The sequence below is a fragment of the Micromys minutus genome (assembly GCF_963924665.1).
Source record: "Micromys minutus genome assembly, chromosome: 29".
Classification (NCBI taxonomy): domain Eukaryota; kingdom Metazoa; phylum Chordata; class Mammalia; order Rodentia; family Muridae; genus Micromys; species Micromys minutus.
This window is the reverse complement of record NC_137964.1, coordinates 19,565,426-19,589,865: the sequence shown is the minus strand read 5'-3', so window position 1 is coordinate 19,589,865 and position 24,440 is coordinate 19,565,426. Positions and strand designations below refer to the sequence as shown.

General features: G+C 46.2%; 1 protein-coding gene across 5 annotated transcripts in view; it reads left to right on the top strand.

Annotated features, from left to right (window-relative positions):
- Positions 1 to 24,440, top strand: part of SFSWAP (splicing factor SWAP) — a 67,919-nt gene that overhangs the window by 31,155 nt on the left and 12,324 nt on the right. For 3 of the 5 annotated variants that reach the window (XM_080941081.1, XM_080941084.1, XM_080941083.1), the window contains 7 exons: positions 7,430 to 7,670; positions 8,911 to 9,039; positions 9,652 to 9,745; positions 10,659 to 10,824; positions 15,559 to 15,789; positions 16,865 to 17,055; positions 20,541 to 20,806. In XM_080941081.1, coding sequence (XP_080797207.1) covers positions 7,430 to 7,670; positions 8,911 to 9,039; positions 9,652 to 9,745; positions 10,659 to 10,824; positions 15,559 to 15,789; positions 16,865 to 17,055; positions 20,541 to 20,806 — 1,318 coding nt within the window. The remainder of the gene's footprint in view (positions 1 to 7,429; positions 7,671 to 8,910; positions 9,040 to 9,651; positions 9,746 to 10,658; positions 10,825 to 15,558; positions 15,790 to 16,864; positions 17,056 to 20,540; positions 20,807 to 24,440) is intronic. The other 2 variants (XM_080941082.1, XM_080941085.1) reach the window with 1 other exon arrangement.

The following is a 24,440-nucleotide window of genomic DNA, read 5'->3' as shown; positions in this document are numbered from 1 at the left end:
AGCCTGAAACTTACTGCATAACACAGGAAGGCTTAGGATTTATGTCCTCGCTGCCTCAGCCTCATGAAAGTTCTGGCTCATTTACTATCCTTCCTGGATTGAGTTGTTACAGTTTCAGACTTAACTCAGAACATGGTCACACTAAGAAAGTCTCTACTCTATTTTCCATGGCAGTCCAGTTTCTCAGTGATATCTAGATCAGTTATTTCTGATAATACTGTAACTCCTTTGTTACTGTTGACTCAGGAACATCAGGAGCTGGAGTAGCCAGGGGAAAGTCTTAGTTTCCAGTTTAATTGAACCCATTTGCCTCCTAACAGAAGCACCAGAACCAAGACATCTAGGCTACCAGAGCATAAAATAGTAGGAACAGAAAGCAAAATGTTGCTAGTGGGCTACTGGGGGTATTGTTGAGTGGTACTGTTCCCATTTCTACCCCTTGATTCTTAGATCCTTGAGTACTGGCTACAGGAGAAACTACCATAATCTGAACACTGAGTCAGAGCATATGCAGTCTTCTAGAGGACACTTTGCCACAGCCCTTCAGGCTATTGCTACCTACTTGGTGATGTAGCTGTGTCTTTAAAAGGCCCTCCCACCATTTTGTAAAGCCAGCTGCTTTAGTTGTTCTCATGCATCATCTCCATCCTTGCCATTGTGACCACTTTGGGCAATGACAGGAGTGGCCAGGAAAAGGAGTTGACTTCTGTCTACAAAACAGGCCATTCTGCTTACTTGTTGACATTATCCTCTGTTGATGTCACCATTTGATGAGCATTTACACAGGACACAAGTATCTTCACTTCATTTTGAAGAGATGTTTATATTCCTCTTCCCCAGATGTCTGTCTCGCCAATTTTCCAATCATGCTCTTTGCAAGTCCCCAGCTGTTCATCCAAACTACTGGGAACCCTAGGCATCAGTGTATAAATTGTACATCTGTCCAAATAAAATCTGTATGGCCAGCAAGATAGCTTATTGAGTTAAAGGTGCTTGCCACCAAGCCTGATACCCTGAGTTCAATTCCCAGGACCAATATAGTGGAAGAAGAGAACTATCTCCCACAGGTTGTCCTCTGACTTCAGTGCACACTAGTAGCATGCATTAATGCATGCATAGAGAATAAAAATAATACTAAAAATATAAAACTCTGCCCTGCCCAAAGTTGTGCCTACCACAGGATTTTCCATCACTGTGTCCTTCAGGGTTGTCCCAGAAAGGAACTGTAAAAGTACAGCTAGCTATCTACTTCCGGTGGGTGGTCTCTACAAAGGGTAGCGCTATTAATAAGCTAGGCCTTACTTTTATTCTCTGTAGTCATCTAGTCATGAGGCAGTGCTTGGGGACAGAAGGCATTGTTGGAGTCGTAGGAACCATAGGCATTTGGGTAACTTCACTTAAGACCTGCTTGATCTCAGTCACATAAATATCACTTCCAATTGATGTTGGTTTGCTGCTTTGCATGTCCAGCTTTATGGCTTGGCAGGTAATGCCTAGCCTGTGATGGGCAGGCAATTCAAGTCACGTGGTAACTTAGTAGCCCATTGTCAGATTCTTGGTTTCCACAAAGCCCCCAAAGCCGGCCAAGAGCAGTCTCTCAAAATCATTGTCTGTAGGTGAGAACAAGGCCTTGCTCCAAAGTCCCAAAGGCTTCTTCTGTGATTCACCTGTACAGTCCTCAGAGGCTCTAAACATCACCCCCCTGTACCACTGACACTGCAGTAGCAGCAGGTTTCCTAGATCATGTGTTCCAAGTGGCAAAACAGCTGGGCTTGATTACAGGTATTTTTTTTGCTGTTATTTTGGACCCATTCCTGGTACCACAGTCTATATTAGGTATGGTTCTCTTGACAAAAGAATAGAATGTGCATATTACAAGATGATTCACGGGACTAGCACACACTGGTCTGGGTAGTGTCATAATAGCTGCCTACCCACCAAAGACGCTGAGAACCAAATATAGGTGTGCAGCAGTCCACAAGGCTGCTGGTCCATCAGTCACTGTGCACCTGTATGTTGGCTGTTGGAAACTGTTTGGCAGTCGACCACTCTAGTCTGGGGTTTCCTGTGGCTTCTCCATCACTGTATTAGCTCCTGTGTTTAACTGTTAGGGGTTCTCGTTTGTTCGCTGGGATACATCCTCCAGTAACGAGCTACAAGAGACTATGCTGGAAGATAACGTTTACTTCAGTCCTTGGCTAGATAGTGGGGTGGAACTAGAAGTATGGTGTGGATGTGTTTTCCCTCCAGTTTTGGAGTGCCCTGTGCTTCCACGTCCCACCCTTGCCCTTGGCTGAGACTGCCTGTTCTCTCCTGTACGACTGGAGCATTCACCAAACAGTGTCCATGCCAGTGCTGTGTCAAGAATGCCTGCACAGAGCATTTCCATTCAGCACTGGCACTCTAGAGAACAAAGCAGATGGGAAACAGGGAAAAGACGGCAGGCCCTGTGTCTACAGTTTTGTTTTCCATGGGACCCAGTCTGAAGATGTTCGGTGGAAATTTTCAGAAATAAGCAACTCAAAAAATTGAAATCGTGCACTGTTATGAGTTGTATGATAAGATCTTGAACTGTCCCTCATCTTCCCACTGAGACTTGAATTGTCTTTTCGCCCAGCTGATCCAGGCTGTGTATGCTACACTACCCCCTTGCTAGTCACTTAGGAATTGTCCTCATTGTTGTGTCAAGGGATTTATATTCAAGTGACCCTTTTAAAGTCATCTGGCACTGCTGCATCATTGTGCCTAAACCACCAAATGCCTCACCCATCACAAGAATACTGTTTCATCTTAAATAATACCATACCATGATGGTGTGCACAGCACAGTGGCATGTTGGGTAATTAACCCTGTTCACCTGACTTCTATTACTTTGATTACTGTAGTCGTTCAATTCCATTGATAACTTCTATTGTCACTCTAACTGACTAATTTGCAAGTTAAACCTTTATGAGTATTTGTATGTAATAATTAATAGCTATGCATGGCTCAGTGTTGTTTTCAGTGGCCATACAGGGGTTTCCAACCAAGAATTCTAGGGAGATTAATAAGGGGTTGACCAAAGACTTAAAGAAAGCTGGCATGAGCTGGGGTGATGCTCACAGAAGCCCCAGCAATTGAGGAGGAAGGAGCTTGTGGGTGCACCTCCCAGACAGAGCTTGTCTGAATACTGAGCAGAGGTGTAGGCAGGAGGCCCAGGACATAAAACTGGAGGCATGGCATTTTCTAGAGCAGAGCTGCAGGACAGAAGGGTATAGATGAAAGCCCAGTGCAGTTCTGGACACAGTTGGTTTGGAACATGGATGACCTGTCCGGGTAAGAGTGCTGAGGAAAGAGTTTTTAGACAGATGCAGCCCATGACTGGAGACAGGAGTAGAATGCAAGCCGTTGGCCTCAGAAAAGGCTGAGTGAGGAGTGCCTGCCAGCCAGCTAGAGGTGGGAAGGAGACTGCAGGACACAGCAGTGGGAATGATGCAGGAAGGGGCTAAAGACGTAGTGTGAATGGTGCATAGCCTCAGGGCAGAGTCAGTGGCCCTGCACCTTCCTTCAGGGTACAGCACCAGGGACAGCCAGAAGGTGGGTCACTGCTGCCTCTCAGAAGCTCTCAGCTGGTGACCTGTGAATTTTTGAATATGTCTCCTTTAATGTCATAGCTGTGTCTTAGGAAAGTCTCAGAATCCTCAGCACACACCTGCACCGTGCAAGAGCTGAATAGCTCTGGAAGATAATTAGACAGAGTTGTGGCGTAGCTCTGTTTTTTGAGAGTGGCGGTCCAGCAAGCATAAAGCCCTAGCTTCTGTCTCCACCACTGTATATACTTGAGTGTGGTGACACTTTAATTCCAGTGCTAGGGAGGTGAAGCCTGGGTGATGAGAAGTTCAAGGCCATTCTCCACAAAGCAAGTTCAAGAAAAGAGTAAAAGATGGTTAGGCGGATGGCACCAGCTTTGCCCTGGGTTATTGCACATGTAAGCTTGTGAACAGCTGGAAAAGTTCTTCCAAGTGCCTCCATGTTAGCAGCTCACCTTCCAGTTACTGTCTAGGTGGCCTGGGCACCTGGTGCAGTTTCCCTGTTGGCTCATTTGGTGTGGGTTTTTGCAGTCCTCACAAAATACATTGATTAGCATACTTTGTTTACTTAAAAATCCAGTCCTGGTCAGGCATGGTGCTTTGTTCCTGTAGTCCTGTCTCCTCCGTAAACTGAAGAGTGCTCACTTGAGATCATGGTTTAGAGGCCCTTCAGGGAACAGAGCAAGACCCCATGTTGAGATGGAGAAATAAGTAGTGCCCTTGGAAAGTTCAGTGTATCATGCTGAGGTAGCAAGACCTCTGGGGATAGCAGCCTAGCATCAGTGAACACAGGCTGCCCTGAGCTAGGTACCTGCACTGCATGACTACACCACCCAGACGTTCTGTAGTAGGTGACACGTTGTAAAAGTTTGTTGTTGTTGTTGTTGTTCAGGGTTTCTTTTATGTGCATGAGTCGTTTTCTGCATGTATATGTGTGGTGCCTTTGGAGGCCAGAGAAGGACTTGGATCCCCTGAAATGGGAGTTATATATGGTTATAAGCTGCCCAGTGTGGGTACTAGGAACTCGACTTGGAACCTCTGCAAGAGCAATATGTACTCTTGTCCACTAAGCTGAGTCTCTAGCACTTCCTCTTTTTCTTGTAATAAAGAGCATCTTATTTAACCTCATGACTTGAGTGTTGACTTTTTGGATAACGTTGTGAGCTGTATTTGACTGGACAGCCCGGTAGTATTAAGTGCATCTACATTGTTATTTGACTGATTTCCGGCACCCTTTTGATCTTGCAAAATATAAAACCTTAAATAATTAGGTAGCTTTTAACGCAAACTAAGCTTTTGCAAAGATATTACAAACATAATACTTAAGTTTTATGAAAGATTTCCACAATAAGGTTTAAAGTAAGATTATAAAATGTCAAATAGCATATTTATAATTTATATTATAAAATCAAAAAGCCTGTGAGTATAGGTCATTTTCATGTGTGTGTGTGTGTGTGTGTGTGTGTGTGTGTGTGTGTGTGTGTGTGGTGTGTGACACTTTTGTTCTTAGTGTATGATACTGGTACTAATAGGTGCTTGGGACCCTGTGCCTTGGGCTCAGCTGATGACAAGACTATAGAATGTTGAGCTATAGATTCCAGTACTACAGAGTGTGTAGCCACAGAGACTCTTAGCCAGGACTGGGCTAGTGTGAACTGTTGTCACTGCGCAGTATTTCAGCACTGAATTATATGAGAACAGAACAGCTAAGCTCTATTCATTGAGCATCAGGAGCTGCCAAGAACTTGTCACTGTTTCTGAGATGTGCTGCCTTTGGGGAAGTAGCAGGCCCATAGTCTTAGCATTGCAGGGAATTACCACAGGTGTGTGTGTCCCTGTACACATACCAGAGGCAGAAGTGACAAAAGTGGTGCCCTGTGTGATTTTGGGGTAGCAAGACCTAAAATCCAAGGGACAGGATGAGCTAATAAGCTCAGTGTCGTTGAGAAGCCTGTCTTTCAGGCCATTTGGGGGGATTGTCCTTTGCTTTGGTGCCCTGACAGGAAAGGGCAGGTCCAGCTTCCTCCCTGACACTATATGGGGCTCTGGGAACAGCATTGTGGAGAAGCGGATGCATAGTGGTTACAGCGTGGGTTACAGTCTGTGGTGCCAGGGTCCGAGGTGCTTTATGCCAGTACACTACCTCCTCTGGAGTCTTTCTGAGTGACACAAGTGTCCTTTCAAGTCTTGGGTGTCACGTGGAGTAAGAGGTCTGAGGGAGGCAGGTGACCACGAATGTTGTTGATTAAGTTGTGAGTGATGCTGTGTTTATAGGGTGGGTCTCCAAGTTACTGAGTTGGACATCTTGTCAGTACAACATGGTGTCTCTTGACCAAACAAACACTGAGTGTTCAGTGCTGGGAAACAGGTGCCAGTGAGGCTGTCTTGCCAGCCCTGCCGTCTGAAGAGATATATAGTAGGTGTCCCTGTGAACAGAGGTGGAAAGGCACTGGGCCACATATCCCATACAAATTCCTAGTTGTTGCTATTTCTATGTGCCAGAGTCTGCTATGTAACACTGATGTGGGTTGGTATTGGGGATTTCATGTGTATGACATGCCTGATAAAAAGTGAGTCAGTCCAGCCACAACTGTGTCAACAGCGTGAAAATATATACACATTTTCCCAGTGTGAACTAGAAAGACTGTCTCCTCCCCTCTGGGACATTATAGTATTCCACAGTGTTTTACTGTGCCACTGCGAACAAGTCAAAGTCAGAGTCCTTCATTTCTATCCTAATGAAGAGGAAATTAATTCCCTGTGTAGCCAGCATTGCTATTTATCTGCAAGAGGATTAGAAATGAAAACCCAGTTAGTTCACTGAGCTTTCTGTGCTCGGTGCTGGATTTGAACATTTTTTCAAAAAGATGAGTTGAGCTAAAGAGTTGGCTTCGAAGTACAAGCACTTGTTCTTGAATAGGATGTGGGTTCGATTTCCAACACCCACATATCAGCTCACAAATTCTTTATCTCCAGTCTGGGTGGGAATCTGACCTTCTTCTGACCTCTGTGGACACCAGGCATACACATGTACAGGAAAAACACTCATGAATATAAATAATAAAAATAAATCTATTAAAATTTTAAAGAGAATAGGTACCTCTTAGGACTGTTGTTAGCACATCAGGTTGCTGTCCTTTGTGCATAAAGTGAGCTGGAGGTTGATAGTGGCCACTGCTGACTACAGGAAAGGCCAGAGGTAGTTGGAGAGATGGCAGACTTGTGAGCTGAATATAGCAGCCCCATGGTGTGCATGGACAGCCGTTTCTAAAGTGAACAGGGGGGTGAAAAAACACTCCAAAAACTGCAGTTGGGGTTGGAGTGAGGGAGAATTAGGGAGTTGTGCTGTATGAGCAGGGGTATCTGATCAACCATGAGGCAGGGCCGTCCACGCTGCGCTAAGTGTATGAAGGAAGAAGGGTTATTTAGGAAAGTACACAACACTTGTTAACATTGGCTGTCCTGTGCCTGTCTGTCCGTTGTTCCAGATACAGGAGCAACGTGTGGTTGGAATGGGTGGAGTGGATGCTGCACTGGGTCAGGGTCTCTTTCTTAACCATCTGCCATCCTGTTGGATTAGTGGTTGTCACATTGCTATGTTCAAATAACTGACAGGAACAGTGTTAAGTGTTTCAGACGGTCTCAGTCCGTGGTGGAATGTGAGAGCCCAAGCCAGTGGCTGTTCATATTGTGGGACAGGAAGTAGAGAGCCAGCCAGGCCCCACCTCCTAAAGGTTCCACAACCTCCCCAACTGACACTATAAGTGGGGGAGCGAGTGTCTAAAACATGAGCCTTTGAGGGACATTGTAGCTGGCTTACTTGTCATTGGCTTCTTGCTTACAAACCCTGTTTCTTACAGCAACCGTGGCAGCCATGTACTACAGCTACTACATGTTGCCCGATGGCACCTACTGCCTGGCACCACCCCCACCTGGGATCGATGTGGCCACTTACTACAGCACCCTTCCTGCTGGAGTGACTGTGTCTAGCTCACCTGGTGTGACTACCACTGTACCACCGCCTCCTGGGACCACACCTCCTCCACCCCCAACCACAGCTGAATCAAGCAGCGGGGTTACCTCCACAACCACCACCACAAGGTACGCGTGCCACCAGCTCAGCATGATGGCTGCTGTATCGCACCAGTGTTGTTGATCTGGGGTGTGTCTGGATCACATACCTGTGTCTCCATAATTAGCATGGTTATCATTCATATATTATTACCACACTGTACTCGCAGCTTTTGGAAGGCTGAGACAGAGGATTAAAAGTTTAAGGCCACACAGCCAAGTCAAGTCAGGCATTCTCTGAGGTCATAGCCATCCTGATCTGTATAGTGAGCCAGTCAGAGGTACACAGGGAGTGCCTTTCTCGAAAGAAAGTTCAAAGCCAGTTAAATAATACATATAGTTGTTTTATTCCTATATTTCTAGAACTGGGGAAGCATAAGCAGGAGGATCAAGAGTTCAGGGTCATCTATATAATTCGCTACAGAGTAAGACCTCCATTTCAGTACCAAAAATGGTTCTTAAATGGTGAAATCTAACCAGATTTGTAAATGTGGCTCTCAGGACTGATCCCATATCTGCTCCTGCTCTTGTGTCACATTTGAACCCTCAGCTGGGCGGTGTTAGGTGGAGTGAACTGGTTAGAGCTCAAAGGGTTTCATACAGATTGAGGGGAGGGCTCCAATGGCAGAGGGACAGGAGTGCCGTGTGTGTGTGTGTGTGTGTGTGTGTGTGTGTGTGTGTGTGTGTTATCTCACAAAGGCTGCTGAAGTGCTTGACTCAACCCCCTCCTAATCATGCAAGAAGTCAGATGTGGGCTGTAGTGTCACTCAGAAGTAGATCACTGGCCGAGCATGTGGGAGGGGTTTGGGAATGATTTCCAGGGCCATTGCTAAGGAAATAAATACAGCGAAGGATGTTGAGCCATGTTCTCGCCCATTTTAATGACTTTTCCCTCTTTTGTTTCTAAGAAGTAGCTCATAGTTAAAGGCAAGTGCTAATAGGAGGAAGACTTGAACTCGGCCCTGGGACTTTGGACCTCATTCTTTCATCTTCACTGTCCCGGTTTTTTGTTTGGTTTTGTTTTTTGAGATAGGGTCTTGCCTATTGGGCTTACAAGGTGCCGCCCACACAGCTTCCTGCATTCTCATCCTGACAGTGGTGTTCTGGGTCCTGTTAGTGCCAGGAGCTGGCTTCATTAGGTTAAGGAACTTCTTGTCTTTAGACGAAGAGTCTTGCTCTTACATGGCTGTGCCCGAATGGACCCTCCAGCTGCCAGTGCCAGGCTCAGGCCATGCTGAGTTCAGGGTTGCTCACCGCCTCTTCTCCACAGTGCGCTTGCTCCCGTGGCCATCATACCCCCGCCCCCTGACATCCAGCCTGTGATTGACAAGCTGGCAGAGTACGTCGCTAGAAACGGCCTTAAATTTGAGACCAGTGTTCGAGCCAAGAACGATCAGAGGTGAGGTGAAGGGGTTTAAGTGTTGGGCTGGGGTGTTTGCCTGGCATTTGTAAATTTCAGTAACAACATTTGCTTGGCATTTATAAATTTCTGGGATCAAGCCCCATGTTGTAAAAAAGTCAAAACGTTAAGCATATTGGGTATATGAGATGGGTTTTTTTTTTTTTTTTCATTTAGCATTCTTTAACCCTATAGGATTCCTTAGGATTCCTTTGTGCTTTCATCTTTCCTGGAGTATCTTTTGGTAGACATGTTTTTCTTCATCTTATTAAATTACCTAGAGTTGGAGAGGTTTTTGTTGTTGTCTTTATTGTGGTAACAGTGTAGATATTTGAAAGGCTGGAATTCACACTTTTCAAGTGTCCTTATCCCCCATGCCTGGCAGTATGCATAAACCATGGACTGCGTCTTCCCTGTGATATGACCCTCAGGGGTGGGTTAGCCCTCTGCCCCATTCACCTGTCAGTGGATAGAGCAGGACTGAAGCCATGTAGAATCTGTGGAGTTCTGCCTAGTGTCTATGAGCTGTCCAGGACAGTGCAGGCCACATGTGGAAACACTGAGGGCTGCATGTGGGTCATGTTGAGTCACCAGATCCTTCCCTGTTTACAGATTTGAATTCCTTCAGCCTTGGCACCAGTACAATGCCTACTACGAGTTCAAGAAGCAGTTCTTCCTGCAGAAGGAAGGAGGCGGTAGCACACAGGTATGTGCTGAAGGTGGGGGAGGCATGGAGCTCTGATGACAGGTGCAGAAGGGACTCCCTCTTTACTCTGAGGTCTGCATTCTGTCTGACCTATCCATCACTCCAGGAGGTGAAATTGTCTTGGATCTGTTGAAACATCCACCCACTTACGCCTCAATGATCATTTGTCTGGTCCAGAATGTTCCCAATAAAAAACAGTTGCTTTAAGCATCAGAGACTACTTTGACAATATTGAGAAGGGGAGATGAGACATGGTTTTGTGTAGTGTAGCCCAGGCTAGCCTCAGTTCCATATTCTCCTGCCTCTGCCTCCAAAGTGCTGGGGTTGCAGGTGTGCCACTGTGCCCAGTTTACTTTTGACTGCTCTGTAGTGCACCACATGGTGCATATGCTGGAACTGCCCTCCAGGGGTAGAGCTGGACTCTGGCTGCCACAGCACACAGTCCCTTGCACTGGGGGTACTTTGCCCTGTCCCTGACACTCTTGAGCTTATGCAGAGACTGAAGTAGCTAGTTCTTCTGTGGTCAGTGGGAGATTGTGTTTGGAAGGTATCCTTAGTAACCAGGCTCCTAAAGAAAGGTGGTCCTTCAACATTTTAGTCTGTCGTGTTAGAAAAATACAAGTGGACCTGGGGATGTAGTTCAGTGGCAGAACACTTGCCTTAGCATCTCAGAGGCCCTGGGTCCATTCCCCAGTAACACACGCATGCATGCACGCACGTACACACACACACACACAGAGAAATGAGAATGATTAGAAATTTGGAAATGCAGTTATTACAGGTGGGTTGGGAAATTGAGTGTTTTTGATGTTTTATTTTGTTTTGGTTTGGTTTGGTTTTTTAAGAGATTCATGTAGCATAGACTGGCCTCAGACTGTCATATAACAGTGCTCAGTGATATTTCTCCTTTCAGGCAGCGTCAACAGCTGAAGAGGCTCCCACAGAAACCGCTGTTGAAGAGTCAAGTGAAGCTGGAGAGGACGGCGCTCCTGAGGGTATGGCAGAGACTGGGGGAAGAGGCAGCGGGAAGAAGGAGGCTGGGTCCAGCAAGAGCACCGTGGACGGGAAGCTGGTAAAAGGTGCGCTGTCCTGGTGAAGCCCAGGCCTCACAGGCTTCCCTCCTGAGGGACAGGACTAGGTACCTCAAACCATGGGGGCTCATTGGACTTGCCTTCTGGAGCTGCTTTCTTCAGACATGCTCACTTGTCCTGCTTTTCCAACATGGTGTTTGGAACCCAGTAGGTACAAGCTAGTCGGAGGACCCATCAGCTTTTAGCTTACATCATTTAGTGGATGTGTTTCTAAATTTTCAAATAATGTTTTATCCTCCCCCTAAAACTGTTCAGTTGTGATTCTGGGCTAGGCAAGTGCTCTCCACTGGCTTCCAGCTCTAGCTCCTGTACAAACAATTGTGATGAGGTTTGTTTTCTTTGTCCAAGTGGCTCCCGTGAGCACCCTTGTCAGCTTTCTCATACTCTCTCCTTGCCGTGTCCCTGACTAGATGATGTAGTCTAGCATATATATAAGTGGCTGGTGCAGTGGAAGACAGGAGAAAGGCTGCTTCTGGCTGGTTAACAGAGCCATGTAGTAGAACGTGAAGAAGTCATAGGTCCACATGCTGGAAAAGAGACCGCAGAAAAGGGTATTGAGAGATAAGTGAGCTCTCTGCTGTGCTTTGGTGACAGGTGGCTCTAGTCATTCAGTCTGGAGAGGTGGAGCATGTAGGGCTTTGCTTCCCCTAGGGCTTGTGGTTACTAACTTTATCTAATGTTGGCTTTTTGAGATTGCAGAAGAACAGGAGCCTTGGGGAGCCAATGGCTAGTACAAGAGTGGCAGCAGTAGACTAGCCTCGGCAGAAGAATGGCTAAGGATACAGGCAGCAACCTCCGAGAGAGGTCCGAGTCACAACAATCTGGCTGCCACTAGAAAAGCACTCTTTAGAAAGTCAGGTGACTGGCTACCTCCAGCCCTCACTGAAATAAACAGAGGTAGAAACCAATCAGAGCAACAGTTTCTGCACCAGAAGGCATTCAAGACACTGTCCCATGCTGGAAGGATAGGCAGTCCACCTGGGTCTGGAGGAGGAGAGAGGACAGTGATCCCAGGACAGCCACTGTCAGCAAGGAGAAGGTGGGAGGCTGGGACTAGCTAGAGGACATCCATGATGTGCTTATTAACCAGGGGGCATCCTCCAGACTGGTCTTGCCTGGGGTACCTGTGGATCCACAGAGAAAGGAGCACCAGGCCTAGCTGCTGCACCAGCATGCCCTCTCTGGCAGGAGAAGCCTGAGATGTGAGGACAGGCTGCAAAGTGTTTGCAATGCTCCTCCTGCAGTGAGGCTGGAAGAGACAGGCCTGCTCCTCTAAGGTGCAGGACGCAGGAGCGCAGCCCTGCTGAGATTCTGAGTACAGAGACTGAGCCTTCAGCCCTGAGTATCGAAGCAGATCCATAGGCCATTACGTTCAAAGAGTTGAGACTATCATAAAACTTAGCCACTGATAAGCTGACAGCTCCAGAAGACTGTTGAGAAATGCTGCTAGGTTTAGCATGATGACCTCACCAGGGTCAGATTGACTAGAAGACAGGCTAAGGAGTTCTCAGAAGTCTCAAAGGAAGGGACAGATGTGGAAGAAGTTCATCCAGGTAGAAACAACTCCTAAAGAGGAAAGAAAGCAAGTCAGTGCCTCATTTCTCTGTACATCTGAATGCTAGAACAGAAGACTATATGCATGTCAGCACCCTGAAGTCCTTAGTCCACAAAAATAAGGATGTCAAGAACATCAAAGAGCTTTTCCCTGGATTCTATCCCCTGCACTGCTGGGGGGCAAAAAATTCGATAAAATACTATTCTGAAACAAAGCAGCACTACCTCTTTATGTTGGGTGAACCAAAAAGGGGGGGGGGGGGGCAGGCAGAAAAAAATTAAATGAATATTTGAACTGAAAAACCTAGAAAGTGAGTTGGGTTCGGTACGGTGTGACCTGAGTGTGTTCCATCCTTGGCATGAGGGAAGAAGGCATGGGAGGCAGAATGGAAAAAGACAGAAGCCCAGCACAGACCTAGAACCCACCCTGCACAAGTGTAGGCAGGGTTTCAAGTACAATTCTCCTGATAGAACCCCTCAAAAAACCTATAAAATGTTTGTAAGGAAAGCAGAAACAAGGAACTAAAAGTTAAAGGCGAGATTACTGAGAAAGTAATTTTTTAAATGATCAGTAAAATATGTTGTGAGTGTTCAAGAGAAAAAAGAATGCAGATATGAATGCAAAGTTGTAAATCTTTTTTAAATACACAAAGCATGCTCATTACCTTAAATGGAAATGAACTCAAGTCATGGAAAAATACCATTTCAAAGAAAACATAAATTGCCAAAATTATTTCAAGAAAAGAAGAGAAAGAAAACCTGACAGATTTTTAGTCTGGCAGATTTTTTGAAATACTGGTTGGTTAGCAGCCGCTAGAATCAGGCAAGAGGCCAAAACAAATTAAAGTCTGGCTTAATTCACCCTGGAGAACCAGACCATCTCTGTCAGGAAAGCTCCTTCAGAGCGTTCGGGAGCTAGGGAGTTAAGACGCTCTCGAGCTCAGGTGTTGTAGCCCTGTGCTCAGAAGTTTAAGACCTCCCTAAGCAATATAGCTAAGACCTCATCTCCAAATGCGCATATATGTGTACACACATGCAGCTATTACCCAGAGGTAGAGAAGGCTGGAAAGCCATGGGTGTACTTCAAGGACGCACTTCTGGACCCAGTCCTGAAGGTCAGATGTGCCAGAAGGAACGGGTCTTGCAGGCAGCAGCACAAGGGTGGCCATCTCAGCTTGAGCATGGTGCCGAAGGGCAGGTGTAGGTGGATCATACAAGGTCTTGGCCATCTGGAGGAAGAGCTTAGGATCAGTGGTAATGCAAGCTGTGGTGTGCAAATTGTATAATTGGAGTACTCCGGAACTCTCAAGGTTGTTGGCCAGACTGACTTACCTGGAGAAGCTTCCTGACCATGGCCTCTTGGTTCTTGAAGTGCTGTGGGGCATGGAGCACTCATCAGTACTGAGTGAGGCAGGGCATCTAGACACACAGGTTAGGTGGCTCTTTAATTCCGTTTCTGGGCAGGTAGTTGGGGATAGTGGTGCTTTGGCTCTGTGTCTGACTGAATGCCTCTCCAGACTGAGTGGCAAAGTGCTCTACGGACTTCTGTTGTCATGATCTGTAGATCTGTTTCCTTTTCTGAAAACAGTATGTGTTCTTAAATTATCTTGTATTTTAGTATCAATTCATAAGTGAGTCCATTAACATTCTGTGTATATCTTTCTTTTTAAAATGTCCATGATTCTCTGCTTATTAAAGAGACCATGCAGGCAGTAAAAGATTTGTTTTGTTAAACTTAGTTTTGTTAAGGAACCTTAAGAAACGTGCAGAAGCAGGACATGGCATAATAACCCACATCACCCCACCAAGTGCTCACCACTTCCTTCAGCAGCCAGCCCTTGTGCTCCCTTGGTGGTTCTGCATCTCTGTCTGTGTCTTAGATTCTACTCAGAATCTTCTGCACCAAATCATCTTTGCAGTGTTAGCGGAGCTGTCTTGGCCATGCTGTAAAAGCTGAGAACTTTAGTATTTGGTCAGCATTACAACACCCCAGCAGCTTAAAGTATGCTGTGCTTCTCACTGGTTGCAGCATAGATCTGCTCTCCTGACTCTTGGGCATTAAAAGGAGTGTATGTCACAGTATGTGTTCTGTTTAGCTCACACGGGGGTGTGGAACATAGAGCAGTAACATGAGGAGACCCTCAACCCAGCAAGCACATGGCCAAGTGGCCTGCTCTGGAAAGCAGTGAGTTACATTCCCAATAGAACCTGTCTGTTTCCCACAACCCGCTGTCTTCAGTCAGCCAGTTTTCAGCGCACTGGAGCTGCCCCTTCATCGTAGTTTCTTGATGCCTGTCATAAGTGAAGGCTACCAGCATCTGACTGTATTCAGGTGGCCATTAGAAGTCTTTCAGCAGAGTGAGTGACAGAGGAACTTGCTGTTGACAAGCAGATAGAGCAGAAGACTTTCTCCTTTAAAGATTTAAAAATATGTGTGTTTTTTAAATTAAGTGTTCCAGTGTTTAGGACTTGGGAGTGTAACACCTAAGGTTTTGTTACACTTTGAAATGTTTATAATAAGTATAGAGCAAGGTCTGGCATGGTGCTTGTCATGTTAACTGAATAAAGAAATGAATTCTGTATTCGTTTGGTTTCAGTTGTTTTGGTTTGGATTTTGCTTGAAGAAAAAGACCTTTTTTTAAAAAAAAAAAAATGTAGTCTAAGGTTTTCTAGGCACTGTATCTTAGCCATGTCATGTGCCTACTCCTACCAGTTCAGCTGCATGCCAGATTCTATTAAAATATATGTATTTTAAAAAAAAAATAGCAGGCAAACAAGATGGCTCAGTGGGTAAAGACTGAGGTCCTGAGTTTATACCACAACCTGGGTGAGAGGAGAGCCAATTCCCAGTTGTCCTCTCACCTTGACTTGCATACATATTAAGTGTACACACTAAAATAAATATGTCTTAAAAAGGAAATGACAAAAACTGACCATTTAAAACTCGGTGTTCAGCGGGTACGTGTTTGCTATGGCAGTACTGTTGTGTTGCCCTGCTAGGCAGGCTTCAGACAGCACACCCAGTCTGATGCCTTGCCTGGGACACATGTGCACACTCATACTGTACCTTCATGCCATCCCTCTTGAAAGTGGTAGTGCCTGTGACAGGGTCTGCACTCTGCCTCTGGTGCCTGAAAGTACGTCACAATTGTCACCTTTTTCCAACAGCTTCTTTTGCTCCAATAAGCTTTGCCATCAAAGCCAAAGAAAATGACCTACTTCCCCTGGAAAAAAACCGAGTCAAGCTGGACGATGATAGTGAAGAAGATGAGGAAAGCAGGGAATGCCAGGAAAGCACAAGCAGTGTAGCCAACCCCAGCCCAGCTGCAGCCCCGCCCTCTGCGGTTGTAGAGGAGAAGAAACCGCAGCTTACCCAGGAGGAGCTAGAAGCCAAGCAAGGTTTGTCGATAGCTTTTAAAGTTCTTGAAAGAAAGAAGACAAATATAAGGTTTATGTGCTAAGCCAGAAATTTTAAGACTTGGAACTAAAGCCTGGAGCCATGCAGGAGCATTCTGAAAGTCCTGTGCAATGCTGTGGCACTGTGCACTCCTTAGCTTGATGCAGTGCCCTTGGCAATCTGTACTCAGAGCAGCCTAATGCGCTAAGCGGGCGGCTCTAATGGAGACGCACTTTGTACTTGGACGACAGCCCCAGGGTGAGACACCAGGCCTGGACTCCCAGCTCTGGTTAATGCACCACACTGGGAGAGGCCCTTTGTGAGACTGTCTTTCAGCAAAACCGTCAGCCCTTGATGATGATGCCTGCCAGAGCTGATTTCTCTGCCCTGGTTCATCCTCATGGGTCACAGCATGGCCAGTAGCATATGAGCTGGGACTGAAACTGCTACAGTGCTTGCCTAGCCTTCTGGGGACATCTGCCCCTCCAAAATAAGTCATCTTCCTCAGTGAAGTGGCTACTCAGTGAGTGCACTTGTGCTTTTACCTGTTCTAACTGCTTTTCTTGGATTGTGTTTCTGGGTATGCATGAACAGACCGTACAACCCTGACTAAAGGACTCTTGAAGCCAGTGTCCTCCAGACAAGAGCATGCTGTGGGCCCACAGATGCCCTCCCTCAGTGCACTTTCAGTCACACTGGTGTGTTTGCGCCTGCTCTCCCTGTGTGTGAGCTCAGCAGTTTGTCATCCCCTCTGGATTCAGACACTTGCTACAGGGCATCATTCTTTGCCGACTTGGAGTGTGTTGGGCTCCTGTTCATGAGACCCATTCTGTGATTTCCAGTGTTCAGCCCAGCTTTTGCCATCATGGAACCCCTTCAACCTTGCTGCCTTTGAAAATAAAATATACCTCCCCCAAAAAGCCATAAGTTTATTTTCTCAGAATGTTGGTCTGTCCAGGTGTCTGCCTGCTTTGAGGTTAGTATTGAGATGGCAGTGTTGTATAGCCAGAAGGTGCCTATGAAAATCAGAAATAAAATGCTGCTTGCTGTAGACTCTGCCTTTCTTGTTTTCTTCAGCAAAACAAAAACTGGAGGATCGCCTTGCTGCCGCTGCCCGAGAAAAACTAGCCCAGGCATCCAAGGAATCAAAGGAGAAGCAGCTTCAGGCTGAACGGAAAAGGAAAGCTGCTTTGTTTTTACAAACCCTAAAAAACCCTCTTCCAGAAGCAGAAGTTGGAAAACTTGAGGAGAATACTTTCGGCGTTGAGGTACGCAGAACGTCCCGACGGCATGCTTGAGTTTGTAGTAGATGAAAGTTAGTCTGGACCCACCCCTGGCTTTTTAGCCTGAGTCAGATGCCAGCAGCCCAGCACCTGCCTCCAGCATAGTCACAGACTTTGCTGAAAGCTTTGAGCCTGTGAAGAGACCCTGTGCTAATTACCCTATAAACGGACCAGACTCAGGCTGCAATCTCAGAACTCATGGGTGTGGATCCTAATCAGGAAGCCCAATCCATGGCCACTCATGTAGAACCTCAGTGGTTGCAGCCACATCATTGAGCTTACACTGAGGACAGAGATCTCAATGCCAGCACCTGTATCCTGTATTATACTGTAATTATTTAAAAGGTAAACAGCAGCTACATGTGTCTTTTCTGGGTTTAGCTCTAAGGTAGAACACTAGGGTATGGGAGACCCTGAGCTCATCCTCAACACCAAGAGGTCATGGAGAACCTAGGCAGCTCCTTCTGAGTGCTGACCATGAACAGTATCTTCACACAGTACCTTAGGATGCTCTTGTGTGGAGGGATGGGAAGCGGTACCTAGCTCCTGGAACCCTCAGTGTGAACAGTGTTGGTGGCGACTATGTGTAGTTCAGTAAAAATTCTAGTCATGCCTATCTGTCTCATAGTGTCTTTAAATCCTTTATGCTTGGTGTCTTAGGGTCTTATTGCTGTGAAAAGACACCATGACCATAACTCCTATAAAGGACAGCATTTCATTGGGGCTGTCTTAAAGTTCAGAGAGTTAGGTTATCATCATGACAAGGAAGCATTGCATGCGGCACTTAGGTAGACATGGTGCTGGAGAGGAGCTGAGAGTTCTGAGCCCAACCCCAATGAGATACTTCCTCCGAGGCCATACCTCCCAATTGTGCCACTCCCTGTGAGCTTATAGAGGCCATTTTCATTCAGACTACTGCACTTGCTTTCCTTCAAAGTGTAGGACAAGCACTTTGCTCTTGTTTGCTATAGTTGGAAAGAAGAAAGGGGCTGAAATCCCAGGTTTCACGGTTGCAGTCATGTGCCACCGTGCCTGGCTCCTTCACCCCTTTTACCTTTAGTTACATTGATACTTGTGAGGACCTTTGGAGTTTGCAGTGTCCCTATGGTTCAAGTTCCCCATCTCCTGGATGTCCACACCTGCTGTTTTAATGGTCCACCTAGCATCTTTTTGATGGTTCTGTCCTCGGAGTAACCTCTCTGCACTGCCTTTCCCAGAATGAGCTTTTAAAAGAGGTGGCAGAACCCCACTAGGGCACTATGACCCCATTTCCCAGAGCCCCACAGAGATAGACTGTCTTTTGGTCCCTCAGACAAAGCCAGTTTCTGCAGAAATGGAGGAGCTAAGTACACACAGCTGGGGGCAGCCATTATGCACTGTGGCCCTGGATGAGGGCATTTATGAGGTGCTGTGGTGTAGGGCATGCAGGAGAGGGCAGGAGCTATGGAGAGACATGCGCAGTGAGGAGAGGAAGCTTACCAGGGCCTACCTGGGTAGGGATGTGTGGAGCCTGATTGGATCTCTTGTTGTTTCACTATCCTTTGTACAGTGAACAGAAGTTAAGACACATCTGTAAGCCTGGAATGTAGCTCAGTTGGGACTGTGCTTGCCTGACATGCACAGGGTTCTAGGCTTGTCCTTAACACATATTAGCATACTGTAATCCCAGAAGTGCAGAGAGTGGCAGAAGGTTGAGAAGGTCTGGGTCATCCTTGCTATGACAAGTTCAAAGTCAGTCTGCACTACACGAGACCTTGTCTCAAAGTTGGAGTGAATGTTAAGACAGGACAGGGTGAAGGTAGAGATGCTTGCTGCTAAGACCATTAAGCATGATACCCACATGGTAGAAAGAAAAAGCTGACTCAGTAAGTTGTCCTCTGACCTCCACACACATGCACACACAAAGAGACATACAATAAATAAAGAAATGTAACAAGGTTGACTGTGTTCTCAGAATCTGGCTGTTTTAGTGGGAACTCAGTCTATCAAATTCGTTTGTCATCAACCTGCTGGCACCTTCTCTCAGAGTGGCTCCATTCTTGTCTGTCAGCTTTGGCCCTGTCTGTAATCCATGGATGTTTTGACTCTGGAATGGTCTCCCTGGTTGTGTGTGCACACAAAGATTATCTCAGCAGAGCTGCTTCAACCAAAAGGGTGCATGAGGAGAGCAGTTGGTGAGAAGTGTCTGATTGCTTTGAAACAAAAAGGCTCATAGTAAATAGTCTCTAAATGATAGTCAAACCCAAAATGTTAATAATCTCAAGAAACTTGGTGGAATATGCTTCCCCTGACTTTGCCAAGTACCTTGATATATGTACTTGGCCTACAGATGGTAGCATTCACCCATTTAGCCACATAGATGTAGGCAGGAGTTCTTAAAAGCTCCAAAAGGATATGAGAGAAGGTCACAGGTGGTACTGCTAGATCTGTCAGGGCTGAGACTAGCTCAGCCAGCTCCTCAGGATGGGTAGGTACCCACAGGGCATCATTCCACCATGCATGTGTAACATGGTTCTTTTGTACGTACTGGTCTGCCCAATGCCATTGGTCCTTAGAAATTTTACATATCCAGGTATGATTTTAAGTGATGTCTTAAAGCATACTCATTGATACAGAAAAATATTACTGGATGAATATGGTGGCCCACACCTTTAATCCCAGCATTCAGGCAGATGTCGGTGAGTTCTAGGCCAGCCAGGGCTACATAAGTGTGACCCTGAAAAAGAGAGAGAGAGGTTAATGACACACTAAATCTTTAAGCAATCTGTACAATAGCTAAGAATAGTGCATCAGTGATGATAAGCCTGTCTGTGGTTAAGCATAGTGGCCTAAGCAGCAAGGAGCTCAGGGAAAGGCTGAAGAGATCTTCCTGTCTGACAACTGCAGATAAATAACTGGCAGCTTTTCACTGTGAGTTAGCAGTTCTGTAAGAGTCGTATGCAGGAAATACTGACCAACTGCCTCCAGAGTGGACCCAAGCAAAGCCAGAAGATATCGCCCACCTATGTGCAGTTGCGGGTTTACAAATGCATGTGCACACCACTTCTGACCCCATTCCATCCCAGGCAGGGCTCCAGACAGCTGGGGCAGTACGGGGTGCTGATCACACAGCATCTACCTTGACATTTCCATAAACCTTACTGTTAAATCTTCCAGTCACAAAATGAGAACAATGCAGTATTCAATAGCTAGTTAAAACTACATTTCTCCTGAAAGGCCAGAGAGATTTTTGTCTTTTGAGACAAACTCACTCTAACCCAGGCCAGTGTAGAATTAACTTTGTAGCCCTCAAACTCAAAGCAGTTTTCTTATCTCTGCCTCCCACATGCTTCAGTCACAGGTTTGATCCAGTTCACGCAGCAAGGGGATTTCTATATATATAACCACTGAAAGGTGGTCTTTCCTCAGAGACAAGGGCTATAGTGTTCTGCTCTCCATTGACACCCACACATTCACTTTTCTGTTTCCAGGAACCTGGTGTCATGCCCTGTCCTCTGCTGGTTGGAGGTAGAACTCTGCCCATGTTGGAGGGGAAGCCTTCAGAAAGGCCTTCAAGCAGATGCAGAGACCCACCAAGAGAAGAAGAGAGAGAGAAGAAGAAGAAGAAGCACAAAAAACGGTCTCGAACGAGGTCCCGCTCCCCCAAGTACCACTCGTCTTCCAAGCCCAGGTCTAGATCCCACTCAAAAGCAAAGCACTCCCTGCCCAGTGCCTACCGGACAGTGCGGCGGTCGAGGTGGGTGTGCTAGGACTAATGCCCTCTTGTTCCTGTCTGCCCTACACCCTGAGCCTCTTCCTGGCACTCTGTAAAACCAGCAGAATTTTAAATGAGCACAGGCTGGAGTGTGTGTGTCCTGCACATCCAAAGGTCTTTCAAAAACCATTGTTGAGGCTTTTCAGAGCTCACCAGTCACTGCAGGTTAAATGGTTCATTTATGCTTCTTATCTCTGCATAGCTTACTTACACTTTACTCTTCACTCAAGGTGCAAGCAAGAGGATCTCCAGTTCGAGGCCAGTCTAAGCTACACTGGGGTTGTAGCTCAGTCAGTATGTCCTGCTGCAGAGCTTGAGGACTTGAGTGAATAAGCCAGGGGTGGTGGTGCATGCCTCTAATTGTAGCATAGGGGAGGTGGGTACAGGTGAGGCTCATTGTCTAGCTAGTCTAACCTACTGAGCCAAATCCAGGCCAGTGATGAGTCTTGTCTCATAAAATAAGGTGAGTGGGATTGGTATGGGGGCATAAACCTTTACTCCTAGTACTCAGGAGACAGGCAGGTGGGTCTCTGTGAGTTCAAGGCCAACCTGCTCTATGTAGCAAGTTGTAGGCTAACTAGGGCTACATAATAAGACCAGTGTCAAAAATTAAAACACAAACAAAAAACCCACAATGAATGGCTACTGAGGAAGAACACCCAAGGTTGCCCTCTGGCTGACACACACACACAACCAGTTTGCCTCTTCCACCAACATTTGTAAAGAAAGGAAATTGTAGGTGAGCATGGTGATACTTGCCTATGATCCCAGTGCTTGGAGGAAGGAGGATCAAGGTATTCAAGACTATCTTTAACTGTATAGTAGATTTGAGAACATGAGACTGCCTCCTAGGGAGTGGGGAGATCGGTGTTTTACAAGTTATAAAGTGAGCACATGTGTTGAGTTGTAGAAATCCATAGGCTGGAGTTCTTTGTGTGATGTTCTGTGCTGAGTGCTGACTGAAGAGGTGCAGACGCCCTCCATTCAGGCTGTGCTCAGATGTTCTGCAGTGTCTGAAGTGAGCATAAATGAGGCACCAGTGTGCATCTGTTTCCTCTTCTCCGCCTGCTGCCTCTCCAGTTTACCCACAGACCCTCTGCATAAGGTGCCAGGTGTCCAGTAAGCAGCTCAGCATTGCTGGCAACAGAATTATAGACTTGTACTTGAAGGGTGCCAGAGCATACCCCTTAGTTTTGAAGGCTTGAAAACGAAGCTCAGCATTTGGTGGTGTGATGGAGATTGAGAGCACCTGTCCAGCCTTTAGTTCTCCCCCTGCCCTGGCTTTCCATGGTGTCCTGGGCTCTGCTCAGTGACCTCACACATCCAGCATTCATTAATTCCAGGTGCTCATCTTTCTTCTGGGGTGTCGTCAGCACTGTTCATAGATCCTGGTGTCCTATGTTCTTGGATGCATAGTGCACAGTGTTCTCTCTGATGTCCTAAAAGTGGAGTGCTTTCTCCTTTACCCACACCACACCCAGGGTTGACAAGTGTCTGACCTCCTGTCTTCATTCGGGGTAGGTTTGTCTTCGTGAAGAGTCTTTGGCTCTAGTTCTCGGAAGTGCAACACTTTGAACTGTTATTACGCACACGCAGAAACCTTGCTACTTCTTAATTAAATGGACAGTTTTGCTGTCATACTTTAAATTTGTTTTTTAACATGCCTAGAATTTGTGTTACAGATCCAAACCACACAGGTACACAAATCCATCAGCCTCATGCTGGCCAGTCAGTTCTCCTGATTTCCTCTACCCCAGGGCTCGAAGGGAAGAACAGTTCCCTCATCACTCCCAGGCCCTTGCATCTTAAGTGTCTACAGGTCCAGGGAGCAAAACCCTACTCCTTAGTTTAATTCTCAATTAAAAGACAAAATGAAGCTGAAGTTTTTCTGACCACTATTTCCTGACAGGCTAATTTGACCCTCGGTGAAAATGTTTTACAGTGTCAAGCCTGGTTATTCTAAAAGCCCCTAAACTTCTGTTTTTGTAGCTGAGGTGGGACCAGAAAAGAAGCTTTTGGTTTATCTGGTTAAATAACCCAGGCACTTTCCAGCAGGAGTGTTTGGTTTTACAGTTTAGATAGAATACCAAGGCAAGGTACAAGCTTGCTGCCAAGTAAGCATATTTGCTCTGTGGCCCCCTTCTAGCTGCTGCCTGTCCGTACACCGAGAGCTGGAATGCAGCCCCTGGAAGGCACCATCCTCAGCTGCATGGCGGGCCTCAGCCTTTATCCACTTGTCCTTGCAAGAGGCTAAAGTAGAGGCTTGTGCTTTATGGGATAGGATCATGTGTTCCCGAGCTGAAAACAGAGCTGCTTGCCCACCACAGGCCCTGCCAGCACTCTTGTTCCCAGGATGGTAGCAGTTGGAAAGCCATGGTTGTGGCAGGTGCAGTAGCCGTGTCTATGATTCCTGCACTCACACTTCAGAAGGAGAAGCGAGTTTGTCTAGCGGCAGCCTGCTGTACGTACTAAGACAGAGAACAACACCAAATGAAATGTTGCAGTTGTGACCGAAACAGACAAGCAGGCTCCAAACTACTATGAGCTCTTGACATTCTAACCATAGTGAAGAAAGTGCTGGTGGTGCTGTTGTTATCTTGTGTTTAACTATTCTTTCAGGTAGAGGAACCTATTACCATGGTAACATCTACAATAGGACATCCTTACCAGGCCTGACACAGCCTAAGTGGTCATTTTAAATGACTGCTAGCTCAAACTAAAAATGCTGCAGTTGTTGGCATCCTCCTGTGGTAGCATACTACAGCTGAAATGCATAATCTTCTCTATAGTAAGTGGCTCTGGTCCTACATAAAATTCAAGACAGTATGATTTTTGTTTACCCTGTGATCTGCTCGTAGGACAGAAGCTTTGCTTACTCCATATGTCCAAACTGTAGGTGGCTTTGGATCTGCAAAGGCAAGTTCTTCATAATACAAATCTTTAGTTTTATAACACTTAGTACCTCAGAAAGCATGGTAGTTATGAGGATTTGAGTCAGCACTGACCCAGGGGTAAATCTTGTCCGTGGTGTGACTCCTGCTCGATCTTGTGCTGTGTACAGCTTTCAGTCTTACTGAGGTAAAGCAGCAGGTACATAGGTAAATTACATGTAATGGTGTGGGTATTGCTGAACTGGCTTATACCAGGGAAGCATGAAGATATGCTTACCTGTTAACTTCTGAAGACACTTTCCCCCACTTCGAGTGTTGAGCTGAGTGTCTGAACACCAACCATTGGAGGGGATCTCTATGATAAAATACATTCCTTAAGGATAATTTCATAAATTCCTTCAAATGAGGGAGGGGTGCAAGGTAATACCATTTTTTTTTTGCCTTTGCTAGTTGTATTTAGCATTTGGTAGGAAAGCTGGCAATGGTGGCACACACCTTTATTCCCAGCAATCAGGAGACAGAGACAGTGGATCTCTGAGGCCAGCCTGGTCTGAAGATCAAGTTTCAGGACAGCCAACACTACCCAGAGAAACCCTGTCTCAAAAAACAAAAGCAAAAGAAGCAAAAAAGCCACAGAACTTGTACAATCACTGGGGTTCTATAAAATTGACGTTCTAGTTTAGTTTTAAATTGGTGGGTGAGTCTTTACTATCGATTTCCCAGTG